At 41.9% G+C, this 16987-nt stretch overlaps 1 protein-coding gene across 11 annotated transcripts in view; it reads right to left on the bottom strand.

Annotated features, from left to right (window-relative positions):
- LOC121862876 (protein SERAC1-like) overlaps window positions 1-16987 on the bottom strand; it is a 42443-nt gene that overhangs the window by 23244 nt on the left and 2212 nt on the right. For all 11 annotated transcript variants that reach the window (XM_042361239.1, XM_042361238.1, XM_042361232.1 and 8 more), the window contains exons 2-7: window positions 15012-15159; window positions 14737-14801; window positions 14088-14143; window positions 12514-12606; window positions 10109-10343; window positions 8770-8907 (exon numbers count right to left, since the gene is read on the bottom strand). In XM_042361239.1, the coding sequence (XP_042217173.1) occupies window positions 8770-8907; window positions 10109-10343; window positions 12514-12606; window positions 14088-14143; window positions 14737-14801; window positions 15012-15070 (646 nt within the window). In that variant the 5' untranslated portion in view covers window positions 15071-15159. The remainder of the gene's footprint in view (window positions 1-8769; window positions 8908-10108; window positions 10344-12513; window positions 12607-14087; window positions 14144-14736; window positions 14802-15011; window positions 15160-16987) is intronic.

Raw genomic sequence — 16987 nt, 5'->3', positions numbered from 1 at the left:
ATCAACTCTGATGCGTTACTCCCTCTGGGAACTTCCTTTCGTCATGAGGACAGCCACAGGTAGAACCTTCCCTTTACATTGAAGACTACAGGAGCATTTGAAGCATTTACTGAAAATTTTACTTGCTTGTTTAAGTCTCAAACTAAACTCCTTTGAAGATGATATATCACCATTGAATTTATAAAAATGCTATTATAATGAAATAAATAATGATTGACAAAAATTGCCTGACTAGATGCATCTATATGCACAAATTGCAATACAGTTCATAAAATCCTGTTAAAAACTATTTGAAAAATCATTTACATGTACTGTACAGGTATATAAATTGGAGACTTTCAGAGTGACTGACAAAAGTTATCAGATTGAAATTGTGTGTTCACAGACACACTAACCCTCTCAAATTATTTGTACCAAAGTTCACAAATTCCTTTGGAAACTCGACAAGTAGCTGTTGAGTAGCATATAATACAAACTTGTGAATACAAATGGCTGAGTATAGATCAGCCGACCATCCACTATATTGTGTACACATACCGTATATCACTAATCCCACATTTTCTGAGCTTCTATTGACCTTCAGGAACCAAGCAAAGTCAGAGTCTAGAAGGACTGAAAAGGAGATCCAGAGGCTGATTGCAAGTGAGGTAAAGTCAAACCCAAAGGCGTTTTACTGCTATGTGAAGTAGAAATTAAAAACGAAAGTAGGAGTATTTGGTCTGAAGCTTGAAGATGGTAGTTACACAGATTCTGACCAGGACAAAGCGGAGGCATTGAACAGTTTCTTTTCCTCAGTGTTCACGAGAGAGATGCGAACAATCTTCCTTGCTTTTGAGGACAGAAGGTTTGACACAGCGCTGACCCACATTGTGTTCTCATAAGAGGTTATAAGAAATAAATTGTCAAAGCTAAAGATTCAAAAGAGTCCCAGCCCTGACATAGTGCATCCCAGAGTGCTAAGGGAGTTGTGCAACGAGCTTGCTGAGCTCCTGAAGATCCTGTTCTGTAAATGCCTGTATGAGCAAAAGGTCCCCAGTGATTGGAAAAAGGCTTATGCGAGTCCTATTTTCAAGAAGGGTGATCGTCACTCCACAAATAATTATAGACCAGTGAGCCTGACCAGTATAGTAAGTAAAGTACTCGAGAGCATTATAAGAGATGCCATGATGGAACATCTACTCCAAAACAACCTTGTAAAGGATTGCCAACATGGTTTTATGCCGGGATGCTCCTGCGTAACACAATTACTTAAGGTACTACATGTTTGAACCCAAATTCTCGAACAAGGTGTTAATATCGATAACATATACCTAAATTTTGCCAAGGCTTTTGACAGTGTACCCTATGAAAGGCTGAAAATTAAACTAGAAGGCTATGGGATTTGGGGAAGTGTCCAACTGTGGATTGGAGACTTTCTATATGATCACAAGCAGGAAGGGGGTTGATTAATGGCACGAAATCGTCATGTGTACCTGTGACAGCGGGGTACCACAGGGCAGTGTATTGGGCCTGCTGTTGTTTGTTTGTTTCATAAATGACATGCCAGAAGCCGTACATTCCTCCATACAAATGTTTGCGGATGGTGCCAAGATATTTAGGGAAATTAAGAACCAAGCAGGCTGTGAAGAGATGAAGGATCTCTGTGAGCTTCAAGAATGGTCAAAGAAATGGCTCCTAAGATTCAATGTCACTAAGTGTAGGAGGATGCACCAGGGGTGTACCAATGGTAAGGAGGCGTATCATATGTCCCAACAAGACAAAGAAACTGCATTAATTGAGACTGAATGTATAAAGGACCTGGGTGTGTAGGTTGACAATGAACTGAAGTTATCGGGCAATTGAAAGAAGAAGGTGAACCAAGCAACTAAATTATTAGGTCTTATAAGAAGGTCGTTCAGGAATCTAGATGGCCCATCCCTCGTAATGATCTTCAAGAGCGAGGTGCTTCCCCACCTGGAGTACTGTCACCCCGTCTGGTCCCCGAGATATGCTAGGGACTGTCAGTTGACTGAAATTGTCCAAAGGAGGGCAACCAAATTGGTGTCTGCACCTCAGCTACCCTGAGAGATTAGAGCACCTGCAACTGCCTAGCTTATGCTACAGACAGGTTAGAGGGGACCTAATTGTAGTATATAAATCTCAAAGGGCACTACTCAGTAAAGTGTCCTTACCTGGAGCTGGCGAATGCTCGTCCCACAAGGGTCACATACATTCAGGAGCAAGTGCATGTCCAGTATTTCTCAGCAGTACGTAACAGAGATGTGACCTATCGCCCAAGAGGCTAACGAGCTGATCAGTGGTGAAGAGGATAAAAGTAAAAGTAAAACTGTTTAAGTAGTTGGGTATACACTATCTTGATACAGATATATACATGGTCAGTGAAGAATTTTCTCTGACCATTATAGTTATTCAAAAAGGTTTATACAGCATTTAGTTCTTTCTCACATCCTTTTGTCACCTCCGCTCTAGTTGTCCCCCCCACACACACACACATTCCACTTAACTTCACTCACATTTCTCATACAGGTCCTTTATTTTATATAAAGTACAGTATATTATTTCTAAGTGTCTCAATCCCTTCGGCATGTGACCACCCAGGCGCAGGTCACATGCCCACATCATGGCCTGGGGGGACAAAAATATAATAATAATAATAATATTAATATTAATATTAATAATAATAATAATAATAATAATAATAATAATAATAATAATAATAACAACACAATAATAATAATTAATACAAAATAAAAATAATAACCATAAATACCGGTACTGTAAATACAAAAAATAAATAAAGTCAGGAACGCGCATGCGTGCGTAGTGTCAACAAAGGCTGTAAGAGACTGCTCCTTAAAATTCGTATTTCTGACGAATTCAGAGCGTCTACCAATCCCAGCCTGTGCAGACAACTACAGTAAGACCCAGATATCAGCACAGTGGCATATATTTTTTTGTTACTTTTGGACTTTGTCATTTTTGGGGGATAAAACATCTGGTCCTACCACCCGATCCCTCTGAGCAAAGTTTTTCAAGTTTGCGCATGCGCAGTGTGATAGTGTGACGTCATTACCACTCCACCTGACTGGTGTTGCCAACGTGCCCTATGCCCGCCGTTAAACGCTCCCGTTCGTTGGAAACGGCGGCAGTGGGTGACAGTGATGCTGACGACTTTCTTCTTGAAGACACGTCAAAGAAGAAGCAGAAACCTCAGAAGTCAGGGTCTCCAGCAGGGGCCACGGCTCCCCCTTGCACCCCTTCTGGGGCTGTAGAGGGTGGACTCCTGTCATCGGGGTCCCCAAGTGAGCCTACATGTGGCTCAATGACCGACCCTCCGCCGACGATGGACATAGGGGATTCCCTTTGTCTCCCTGCCCCGTCGCGCCTTCGTCGTCTCGCCTTCCCTCGGGACTTGCCTCTGAGCACACGGACGACCTGGTTCTTCCGTCACTGCTCTCCACTTCAGGACTCAACACTTCGCCTCCGCCGAGGTCCCACAGCCGTGATAGTCACCACACAAATGGACGAGACGGTACGCCTGCTCACTCAGGTGGGCTTTCCTGCTCCCCAGGGGGAGGTGATGCTGAAGTTCACCATCATCACCCCAGAAACTCGTCGTACCAAGGTAATGGTTCGCCACGTACCCTGGGAGATCCCTATCGACGATCTTCGCCCTCTTCTCCCACAACTACTGGACATGGAACGCCGCATCAACCCGGTCTCCAAACGTCCATCCAACGAACTCATCGGCTGGTGGGTGGGCCCCCTCCCCCCGAAGGTGAATGTAGGACCAATTCACAACTGTCCTCTCGACCGATTTATCGGAACCCCGAAAATCTGTGGTCGTTGCCAATCGTGGAAACACCGCACCTGGGAGTGCACGAGGATGGTCGCCTGCGGTTTCTGTGCAGGTCCTCACGACACAGTGGAATGCAAATCGAAAATTCAGAACAAAATCCCAGTTATTCCACGGTGCGTCAATTGCCATGGCAGTCACCACGCCTGGAATGCCAATTGCCCACAGCGTCCTGGCACTCGCCCGGGGAAAACTTACCTTGTACCACCGCCCTCGTCTCTGACGAAGCCCCTGTCAACCAAACCTCAATCCTATCCACCACCGCCTCTTCCATCCACCAAGGATTTCCCATTGATCTCCTCTCCTCTACCACCCCCTCCATCACCCCTACCACCCATCCTTTCTCCCCTCCCTCCCTCTCCCTACCGTTCTTGGAACAAGGTCGTTGCCGGCCCTGCCACACAGTCACCACCATCTCCTGCCCACCCGGACCCCCGCTGTCTCTCACCAGCACCACCACCTCTTACTCAACTGAACCCTCACCGTCCCTCTCCGTCGCTACCACCACCACATGCCCAGTCGGGCCCTCGGCAATCCTCGCCGCCACCTCCAGCTCATGCACAGGTACACCAAGTTGGTTCTATGGAAACAATCACTCTCCGTCTGGATGGCCACTCCAAGCAAATCAACCTTCTCTCAGCCCAACTCGACTTGTTTGTGAAAACAATTGCGACATTGCAGAAGCAACAACAACTCATTCTGGACACCCTGACCCAACAGGGGCGCATTTTGCAAGCCCTGATGACCCGCCTCCTTCCATCTCCCGAGATGGAGGATCCATCCCTCGCTCTCCCACTCCTCCCTCTCCATTTCTCTCAACAGAATTTGGTACCTCCTCTGGAGCCCTGTCTAGCCCCTCCGACTCATCTCACACCGGAGGCCGTTCCCTCCTCTTCTTACAATGGAACATCCAGGGACTTAGACCTCGCCGGACAGACCTCGCCCAGTTTGTGCTCTCCCATCAAGTAGATGTTGCTCTACTTCAGGAAACCATCACAGACGATGTTACTCCACTCCGCCTCTCTGGCTATTCTGTTTACACCCTGCCTCGGTACCGTGGGCAGGCTCGTGGCCTCCTCACCCTTGTGCGTAACACCATTCCATCTGTTCGTCTCCCTTCACCTGACTCACATGGACCCCCGTCTGAATTACTTTCTGTCTCCCTTACTCTTGGTGACCGGACCCTTCGTGTAGTCAATGTTCATTTCAAGAGTGATTCTCTGGACCCCCAGGTTCTTCACGACCTCCATGATGGGGTTCCCACTATTGTTCTTGGCGACTTTAATGCCCGCCATCCCACTCTTACTCCGGATCATCCCACTCCATGTACCCTTAATGGATCACATCTCTCACAGTTTCTTAATGGGGATGATGATGTTCGCTTTCTTTGTCCTGACGATCCTACTCGCCTCCCCCATAGTTTCCTTGATGTTGGCTTACTATTGAACGGTCATACTTCCTTTCATCCTACCGTCTGCACCGAGCCTGCTCTGTATAGTGACCATCTTGCCGTTACTACCCATCTCAGGCTCTCCTTCTCTGCCCCGACATCAACTCCTTATCGATCCCCTCGCCTTCGTCTCACACAAGATGCTGTTCCTCCCTTTACCCAATACCTTTCTACCTGGGCGGATTCCTATGTTGTCCCTCAGTCCCTTGACTCTTACAGCGCTGATTTTGTTGATGCCGTGTATGACTCTGTCAATCGCGCTACCCCTCCACGCCCTCCCCGTCACCCCAGAAGTGCCACCAACTACTGGTATCGTATCCCTGCCATGAGACATCTCCGGCAGGTAACCCGTGATCTCCACTCTGCCATACGGAGGTCTCGGTCTCCAGAGGACTGGGAAGACTTCAAAAATTGGTGCTCCTTTGCAACTCAGGAGCGCCGTCGGATACGTGAGGCGGACTGGCTATCCTTCACGGGATCTCTATCGTTCCAGTCGTCACCCTCTTATGTATGGAATCGGATTAATGCTATACGGGGTACTCGACGGAGGCCTCCTCCCCACCCTGACCCCGCCTCCCTTGCCTGCTCTTTAATGGAGGACTGGGCACGAGCTTCCTCCCCTGAGGCACTTCCAGATCCAATGCAGGAGGCAGTGCAGGCCCGCATCGATGCGTCTGAGCCTGTTGTTCGTGCTGCTCTTACCTCCCCTGCCCCCACTGATCATCCCATCACACAGTTCGAGCTTGACAGTGCTCGTCGCTCTAGAAAAGACACCTCTCCTGGGGATGATCAGATAACCTACTCCGTCCTCAACGCCTGTACTAATATTCCTAACGGCCCCTTGCTTGCTCTCTACAATATGTCTTATGAACATGGGGTTCTCCCGTCCAACTGGAAAAATGCCACTATTATCCCCATCCCTAAGCCGGGAGATCCTGGGAAATATCGACCCATTAGTCTTACCTCCTGTGTTTGCAAGATGATGGAGAGGGTACTCCATCGTCGCCTTCTTCACACCATAGGCGGCTTCCACAACTCCCTCAATGGTTTCATTCAACATCGCAGCACAGCACACTCCATTGCTTCCTTTTATTGCAATCAGACTGCCCGCGTCTCCGTCTTCCTTGATATCAAGGGAGCCTTTGATACGGCTCAGCCTGCCCTCATTTTAGCTGAACTTGCACGGTTAGGGGTTAAAGGGAGACTTCTACAATGGATCGCCTCTTACCTCACTGGACGTCAGGCCCGGGTTCGCGTTGAAGGCTCTATGTCTCCTGTTCAAGAAATGAACCTCGGCACCCCTCAAGGTGGAGTCCTGAGTCCCACCTTGTTTAACACTCTCATGCACTCCATTGCATCACTCCCGTGGCCGACAGAAGTTGTCCACTCAGGATATGCCGACGATGTCCTCCTCCAAGCCCCTGACTACCTCAGCATGCAGGAAGCCCTTGATCTGGTCTCCAGAGAGTGTGATTCACTTGGTTTCCTTCTTTCAACTGCGAAAACAAAAGCCATGTGGCACGGTCGTGTTGTACCTCCACCCCTTTTCTTATCAAGAACGCCCTTGGACTGGGTTAATGAGACAAAATACCTGGGTGTGTATGTAACTCGCACACGTTGTCAGATCCCTGAAGTCCGCTATCTTCGAGACATATGTTTTCGGCGTCTCGCTCCCCTCTCTACCATGTGCAGGGGTTCCCTTGGTGCCAGCATCCCTGTACTTCTCACCATGTACAAGTCTTTTGTTCGTTCCTGTGTCGACTACGCCGCCCCTGCCCTCGTCAACATTAGTCGGACTGCTGTCAACCGTCTCGAAGTTATCCAGAGGAAAGCTGCTCGTATCATCCTTGGGGCTCCTCAGTGGACACGCTCTACTTCTCTATATAACGAACTTGGTCTTTCCCCCTTACAGGATCGTGTCCAGGAGTTTTACCTAAAAACTGCCGTTTCCATTCTACGGGATCCTAGGGGCAACTATGTCCAAACCAACTTGACTACTGCTGTCGAGACCGACCTCCATCTAGAAGACAGTGGCGAGGGTCACTCATCCGAGCCCTTCAGGAACACGACCTCCTGCCTGATATTGTTGTCACCCCTGCTGTTGGTTCGTCTCCTTCTCCCTGGCTGGATTTTCAACCTGAAGTGATTGCCCTCGGTGGACCGCTCCCGAAATCCCAGGTGAACCCTGTTATTCTCTGCAAATACCACCTCTCCAGGATCGCTCACTGGTCCCCAGGTAGGGTCGTCCTCTACACTGATGGTTCTGTTGACCCCGCTACAGGTAGGGCCGGGGCTGGTGTCTACATCTCCCGTCCTCATGCCCCTGAGCCTATCAAACTGTCTCTCAGAGTTTCTGACGGGGCATCCTCCACTCAGGCTGAACTAATAGCCCTCCTTGCTGCCCTTCTCGCTGAGGAAGAAGCAGATGGTTTCTGCCCCTTGCTTGTCTGCTGCGATTCCAGGTCTGCTCTCGACGGGATCGCATTTGGATCTGGGGAAAATAAGGACCTCATCCTCCGAATACGAGGGTTAACATCCACACTTCAGGATGAAGGCCGTCCTGTGACATTCCTATGGATACCTAGTCATGTCGGTATCTTGGGGAATGAGGCAGCAGATGACCTTGCCAAGACTGGCTGCAACAAGGCCACACCTGACTACGTTGTTCCTCGAACACTCTTACAGATTAGGACCCAAATCCGCCGCAAACAGAGAGAAGCTCGGGAAGCAGCCATCCCCCTGGACTCCCCGCCCACATGGTACGATGTCCTCCGTAAACTTCCTGACTTCTCGTACGTCTACGGGAAAGGGTCGCGGAAGGGGGACGTGATTGCTGCCCGTATCATCATTGGGTATGACTTTGCTTGGGAGATTGGTATCCCCACATCCCCTGAGCAACGCTCTTGTGCGTTATGCAGAAGACCCGACAGCCGCACCCTTATTCACTACCTCCTAAGATGTCCCCACACACAACGCTTCCGTGACGCCTGCTGGACCACCACTCCACGACCCCCTGACGGAGACACGATGATCCTCCCAATACTGGCCAGATATTTTGTAAATAATATTAATTATGTGATAAAGGAACATCCTTCCTTCCTTAGGCTTTAGTAAGCCCCTTTATAATATTTATACTGTATATACTTGTCACACTTGCCAGATGCTTCTGGTGTTATTGTACAGGGGTACCTAGTGACAGCACTAGGATCCCGCTTCCTCTATCAAGGAATAAACAATTGAAATTGAATTGAAATAAAGTCAGATCAGTAACCTGGGACTTGGTCACAATTTTTGTGATGCCATATAGCAGCAGGATCTACCATAAGACAGCACATTACACTTCCAATATCTTCCCAGACTGTAGTACCTCTCTGTTTGATAGCTGCCGACTACCACATATCAGCATTAGCGTAAATACTACTGTACCTGTATTAATAAAACTGCATACTGGAAAGTTCGCTACCTGTTTCATGGAGAAGATGAAGATTTTTTTGCATAGCAATGACATTTGCTATGATCTTGAGTGTGAGTGGAGTTGCATAATCATCCTTTTCTTCAACAACTTCTTTAAGAGTCACTGCTAGATCAGCATCAAGAAAGTCTGAATGTGAAGAGAAGAGATTATGATGTTTGAGAGGTAATTTTCTTCAGCACATTCACCGTCTTGCCCATTCTGTAATATTTATACATAAGCTTAGCTTATCCATATTATGTTGCAATTTTAACATACAGTACTGTCCAGTAATTTATTATGAGAAGCAGAGTTCACCAGTTATAAATTAATCACATGTGAGACCCACAATTTGATGAAAATTTATAGTGAAAATCAGCAGTACCGGGTATATATCTGCTATATATCAATTAACAAATCGTATATGTATAAAATTTCCCTTCAAATTCGAATTTCCATGTCCCATTCTCCTGGTCCTTAATTGGTTCATTTTTGTGTAAAGTTTTTCTTTAAGCTTCTTTTTTTTTTCCAGCCAATGGTTCTTCTATTTTATGTGTTCCACCACAGACCTCCCCCTTCATTTATCTAACTCTACCTGCCTCATTTATATTCTTACTGCTATTCTGCCACAGCTTGTTAAAATAATTATCATCACCATTTTACATGCCTGTGTGAGTTAGTCATTATTACCTGTTGGCATGATGTCCTGGTTGCCACCAGGCAAATTTGAAGCAAGTATTACAGCTGGATGCCCTTCCTATCACCAACCCACTTTTACAGAGTGAGAAATGGGCATTATCTGTAGGACTTCCAAGTACGGTACCCTCTTAGTTGGCAAGGCAGAGTAGCAACTTCCTGAGTTAATTAAAGATTATCCATCTCCCTGAGATATCATTATTCTGAAGTTCTTTACTTTTAATACCTCATCTATATCTATCAATCTCTTGACTGTATTCTTCTTCCTCAGTGTCTGCTTTCCCTTGTTTTTCCAATTCCAACTTCAGTTCCCCTTTCCCTGACTCTTCTGTCTTGTAAAAATATTTAATTCACAAACCAAGTCGTACAGATGCTATGTAGCGACCTATGACTCATCATTCCTAATATTACTTTTGCATCCACCACGTGTCTTCTAATCTCCTTGCCAACTGTTATATAATCTATCAGACTTTATGTGTAACTTAAATTTATAAAGTACAGTATGCTGTAAAAAGCAATGCCCATGGTAAGCAAAGACTCTTCCTGTATCCTGGTGTACAGCAGATAATAATATACCTGACATGTATGGAAGGTGAAGAAAATATTCATCAATCTAAATTCTATACATACTGCAAAATCAAGAAAAGATCCATACAGTTCTCTTTATTGAAGTCAGCGGAGTAGCTCATATACCACAATGCCCTCACTCCAGCAAACAGGGTTGCAGAGTAAGTTGGTGAGTGAAAGGTTTCCAAAGAGGGTAACCTGGTCCAAAAATCCACTGTATCTATCCAATCTGCTTCATTAACCCAGTCTTGCAACCAGTGCTCAGAGGAGTTCTTCAGTAAGCCCCGACACTGTAGATAGTGTTGACACATTGCTTTTCCAATCTGAAAAGAAATTTCAAAATTTCAAAGTCCTTTATGGCATTTTATCCTTTTTTTAAACCAGCTGGTTTAATTATGATATGCCCAGTATATTTACAAAACATGAGGCACTTTGCATGACAAGACCATGGGTCGATAAATTTGTTTTCTTTGTCTCCAGATAGCTCAATCCAAACTCTATACTAATACTAGAATGACATTATGTGTCGGATTTTCGAAATGACAGGGGTAAGTCTGCCACATGATGTCACTCTAGTATTATAGAGCATGGACTGAGCTATCTGGAGACATAGACAACATTTTTTCGACCCATGGTGGGCTCGCTCTTGTCATGCGGAGCGCTTCATATAAAAGTGCTTTGAAAGTACTGTATGTAGATTCTATGATTATTGAGCATACAATCAAAATTCCATAAGTAATGCATCTCCCAAGGTATTTACATGCTTCAATACCGACCAGGATTAATCCAGTAGAAAAATATGAACTTGATGGACACTTTTTGAGTATCTCATATCAGTGGATGCTTGTGTCCTGCATCATGCTTGAGTCCACCTAGTCCACACAAAAGTAAGGCAAATTCACTTACATTTCGCACACTTTTCCTTTAATAAAAAAAAAAAAAAAAAAAATCACCTGAAAACATGGTAGATGAAACAGGGTGTTATGAAAATAAAGTAGCAGACAGGAAGAAAAGTTTCACATGTTTAAACAAGGTTCCTATAATTCACATATTTTAAGTCATTTTAATTATGAAGTAATTCAGACAATTTAACATAAAGCTTGACTACATGTATCAGTAATAAGCAATACTGTACTGTACAATATCAAAACATGGTATGAAAAGCAAATGGGATCAGGCTCTTATTACTGGGTTTGTCACGCTCACTTCCATTACAGTAACTCCTATAAATACTAAGAATCAGAACAGTATAGTGTATTAACTTAAACGCTCATCTACTCATCTACTCCAGTCTATTTAAAAAGCACTGCAGTGGTTCCCAAAAATGTCACTCAAAAGTTAGAAAATTTTAAATTAGTTTTTTCCCTTATTTTGAATAAACATGAGGATTTAATTAAATTTCCAACAATTTGTGTGTGCATATGGTGGAAAAACAGGTGGAGTGTTCCACCAGCCATCTTGAATGCATTTGCCAATCATAGGGTCAATGTCACTTGTCACACATCTTTTGTTAAACTAGGACTGTTTCACCATACTCCTTGTGTTATAGCTTCTTTGATTTGTTTATGCCTTGTTTGCACTAGTTCTGTGTGTGTTACTATGGCTCCCAAGTACATGTGCCTAACTTAACACATATTCCAGACCTTTGCTCTCAACACAGTAATGTATTTAGCTTCTTTTAATAGCGGCAAGGAATGATACAAGTGAAGTATCAATAAAAACTTACAGTTCATTCCAGTAAAAACTATGAAAATAAGGAGTAGATTTTTTAAAACAAACATTAGAAATTATTACAAATGAATACATCAATTCATATTCAGCAGCTGCATCCCCTTATAGTACTGTATTACCTTCATTTGTCTATATCGTCATCATCATACTGTATATACATAAACAATTTATCATTCTCAACAAAATGGAGTAAAAGTTGTATTCCTAACCTTACAAAATAATACAGGGTAATAAAAAAAAAGTATAAAATCACATTTTACTGCTGAGGGGACAAGATGACTGATCTACAAAATTCACTACTAAACACTCCCTGACAAACCCAACCATTGCCAAAGCCATCACGCATTTTAACACAAATGTTAAATCACCTAAAGTGATTCATAAGAAGACAGATAGGAAAAGCTTAAGAGAGATTAAACAGTTTGGGGCCACTGGTGATATGTGTTGAGTTGAAGTATAAGGTTCTGAGGGGCAAATGAACTCTTTCTGGCTAAGAGTTCAAATCCCTGATTTGATCATATGTTGGTGGGCAAGAAAGTGTTCTCCAATAATTAATTCACACTGATCCATAAGGAAACAACTGTATTTTCTCTAGTAAGACAAGCCAAAGCCTCCTTGACATGACAGGGTCTGCCAGGGAAGTTTTTGTTGATGAAATCACATAGGTCATTTGTCATTGACTAAAACAATAAATACTATTTGATGAACATTGAACTTTTGTAAAAAATAACATAACTTTAAAGTTCCTCACTCAATACTCACATGTGTAAATGATCTCGTAAGTGAGTTAGGTGGGGAAGTGGTGACAGAAAGAGCTTGAAGGTGTCCATAGATCTTACCAATAATGCTGCTACGCTGTAATATGCAAAAAGTCCTAATCAAAAATCTCCATTATGAATTCATTTAACCTCTGCAATACTGAAAATCTGCATTTACCTCCATAAAAAAACTTCATATCCAACTATTTCACTCCAATTTGAACTGCTGTTTTGATGGATATTAATTTGTCTAAATTAAAAATTTTCATGAGGTTTATTTGACTACCCTAATATCATATTAACAGGAATAAGGTATTTTTCCATTTCACTTAATTCATAAGAATTATTTATGAAAAAGTTAACATAAAGGACAAAATTTATAGAATCATTTGACTATTTTCTTCAAGTTGGGTAAGATGTTATGATAGCAATCGAGGCTGTCCTGTATTACAGCTTAACATAAAGTAAAGAGTAAAAAAAAAAATATAATAATTAATCAGTCTGACTTTGCTGTAAGATGAGAAAATAAAGCTTACAGTATAATCAGTCTTTGTAGAGGCATGGAAGCGCATACAGTGGTCCCTCGGTTAACGAGCACAATTCGTTCCAGAAGGTTGCTCGTTAACCGAAAAACTCGTTAACCAAAACCATTGTTTCAGTGGGTTTTTGGGTAATTGGTTCCAGCTCACCGAAAATTGCCTAAAATCAACAAAAAAGGTAGTAAAGTACACTTACTTTGAGGTATGTATGTAGAAGGCTCCTGGATGATGATGATGATGGGAATTAGAATGGGGGTGGAGGAGAAGGGAGAAGAGAAGGCATTGAGGTGGAAGAGAAGTCACCCCATGGTGCCATTTCACCCATAAAATTTTAGTTCTCTTGGTGTAATTCAAGATTATTTTCTTTAAATCAACACTGCACTGCATTATATATTGTCAATATGTAAAATAAATTTCATATTGACCAAGAATTTGCTTGGAAACACAGAAAAAAAGCTTTTAGTTGAAGAGAGTCTCAAGCAAGATGTTACCTCCACTGAAAAGACAGAGACTGACGCCTGCATGGTGTGTTGACAGGCTGTTTGGCGTGCAAAAAACTAGCTTCCTATACTTCAATTATGTTCAATAATTGTTAAAATGACTAAAAAATTGAATTTAAAACTTTTAAAATTATTGAATAGTACAAACTTCTTGATATTTACTAAAATAGTAAGGAATTTAAGCCCTTGAACCGATTACTGTATTGACGGACTAATACTACAGCTGGCGGACCGCCAAATGCAAGCAAAAACATGTGGAGGGGCGCTCATTAAAAACTCGTTAATCGAGGGATTGCTCGTTAACCGAAGTTAAGAATCTAATGGAAGGCAATTCGTTAACCGAAATCTCGTTAACCGAGGGATCACTGTATATAAAAATGAAAACTTGTGCAAAGACATAGATGTATGGAGGTAACTTTTCTGTGGTCAACATGATGGACTATGTATAATATTTCTTCAAATTAAATACTGATTTCCTAATGTTATGGACAGGAAGGTACAATACAGTATTATCAAGTACAGTACTGTACAACACATACCTTTTCTTCAATGAACCATTCATCAGCATATTCCTGTCGAAGCTCCACTGTGCTTCCTGTTAAATATAAATAAGAGGCAAAAAAAAAAATAAATAAATAATATATAATATATATATATATATATATATATATATATACGAATTACAGTACAGGTACTGCTGACGGAAGTAAAAACCACCATTTGTAATTTCCCGTGTCTTGACAAGGTAACAACTTCAAACTCTAAATAACTGCAGCAAAATTAATAGCAAAAGGTCATTTCTGCATATTGAATAATTCTTTATACAACTCAAAAAAATCTGCTTGTCATAATTATATAACATTTATTCCAGAATTTCCACATGTAACCTCATACTGTACAGTATAATCCACCTTATATCAATCTTAACATATAAAGTCGCCATTCTGTACTGTGACAGACAAACTAATGAGGAAAATCCTTTACATGCTTACATACAATATTACTGATGGGTCTTATGGCAGTACAAGATGTGATGCTGCTCACAGCGCTCTGAATGGAGGAAACACTTGAGCACATGACCCTTAATAAGGAATTGACTATGCAGGCTAAAATTGGGAGAATGAATTTTAGTTTTAAAGATTGTTTTTCTTTTAAGTGAAACAAAATACTGTACAATACTAAACTAACCTCCTTCTGATATGAGTGGAACTTGGCACCTATGATTTCTGACCTGGTTACCAACTGCTGCTCCCCTGAAATATATTTTGACATAACATAGTACCCTAATAAAAAATGGAATTATAAGTACTGTATAGTATAAAGAAAAATAGTCTATATTCTTTAAACTAAATCTGAAGAAGTTGCAGATTTCATGTTGAATTAAATTACAGTATTAAGTAGGTTATACCAAGCATACTGGTTAAATGAACACTTACAGAACAGTAAAATAGAGAGCAACTCACAGTAAAAATGTAGTTGCAAAACCCAGCTTGCTAACCACTCTTGATAATATATGAGACATGATTTGAGCTGATAATGGAATACAATGTTTGAGGCTTTATTCTAACAATAAGGAATCTTGGTGGCTCGGTCATGGGTCCATTACAATCACTGGAACAAAATACTGTATGTTAAATAACATTCACATATTCGATAGTACACCTGCATCAATAGTGTTTTACAAAGGCAGTATAAATGCACTAACACTTAATGAAAAAATAAATAAAAATCACAAGGAAAAACACACAACACACAATGTTATAAATTATGTAACAATGAACTAGAAAATTTAGAACCTGTTCAGTGTGTGTGCAGTAAGGGTGCACCAAACCTGCGAATTTGATACATATTGCTTCCCAGGACTGATACATTGAATCATTACATACAGTAGGCCTTTCATTTGCTTACCAAAATTTCTGACAGATGGAGAAATTTTCAGACAAAATCCTGTCAGATATTGCTGGGTGGGGTGGGGTGGGGGGGGTAATTGTTCCCTCATCCCTCCTTCTGGTTATCCCACAGTTTAAACAACTGACTGGTTAGCAGTTAGAATAATCAATAAAAAAATTATGAAAATTGGAGATATAACAGCATTTATTCTATACAAAAAGTTTCTAAACTATCTGGTTCCCGTAATCTCCAGGAATAGCAATTTTCATATTATTTTGCTGATGTAGTCACATCTGAAACTTCACTGAGTGACATCGTTCCGACCGATTATAAGAATGTTAACACTTTGGCGGGCCGTCATAAAAAAAAAAAAGTCTTCCCATTCTCGCCACATAACTGTGGTGGACATGAGGTGTTAAGATAACTGCCCTGTGGGCCTGCAAGCATTGTGAGTCCCAAAGATATACCACAGTGAACAGGCGCTACCAGCTCTTTCATGAATTCACTCGTATTTTCATACGTTGCTGTTAGATTCAACTTCGTTTGTATAATTGTATTATAGAGCAATCATCTGTGAAGAAATACTGCACACACCTTGAGTGGTGGCAGCATGCCCCCCATGGAGCCCCAAAACTGTTAATAGACATATTTTATGGCTCGGAATGCTTCTATTCCATACACACAAAGAAATAGCAACTTTAACCAAATTTTTTAATGATAATAATTTATTTATAATGTTACAAATATCCCCAAAATGGCAAGAATTTGAAATTTCACAATATCAAATTGGCAGTTTTTCCTAAATAACTTTCATACACACGGACACCAACTTACCAGCTACGGCTAAAGTATACGATTTATCTGAGATAAGATGAATCATCCTAACCTACCATAATTATCTTTGGTTAGGTTATGTAGGTTAGCCTGGATTAGGTAGGTAGGTTTAGGTGGTCCATCTTATCTTGAATAAATCATACTGTATAACATAGCAGTAGCTGATAACTCGATCCTGTGTATGAAGCAGTTCGCACAAAGAGATGGAGAGAATGTATTTATTTATAACAAGAAGGAAAACAAATTTACAAAAACTGGAAATGTTCTATCGTGTTGTGGAATGTTCATGAGGTAAGAAAGAAGTTATATTTTATAGAATTTTGTTTCTGAAGTCCCTGGTTAGCACAGGACAATGACCTAGAGTCTAGTTCATTGTCCTGTCTAGGTCCTAGACTATTACTGCAAATTTGCAAGTGATAAAATAGTTCCCCCTTTTCACACTTTTACCTAAAACTATTGGCAAGCAACTGACTGTACTAATGTCAGACCTCCAAAAGCAAGACTGACAAAGCACTGATACCTGACTTCAAGAATACTTTTGGTAATTTCTAAGAACAGCACAAAGAACAGCCGTTTGATTATGTTTTTTTTCCACAGATGTACCTATCATTAAAATGTAGTAAGTATTTGAAAAGAGGTGACAACTTGTTATTTTAATTATAAGTATTTTTCATATTTATATTTTTTCTCTATCTACAACTATAAATCACCTGTA

The sequence above is a fragment of the Homarus americanus genome, unplaced genomic scaffold (genome assembly GCF_018991925.1).
Source record: "Homarus americanus isolate GMGI-L3 unplaced genomic scaffold, GMGI_Hamer_2.0 scaffold24922, whole genome shotgun sequence".
Lineage (NCBI taxonomy): Eukaryota > Metazoa > Arthropoda > Malacostraca > Decapoda > Nephropidae > Homarus > Homarus americanus.
Note: the sequence above shows the minus strand (reverse complement) of the source record. Positions and strands in the feature narration are given on the sequence as shown.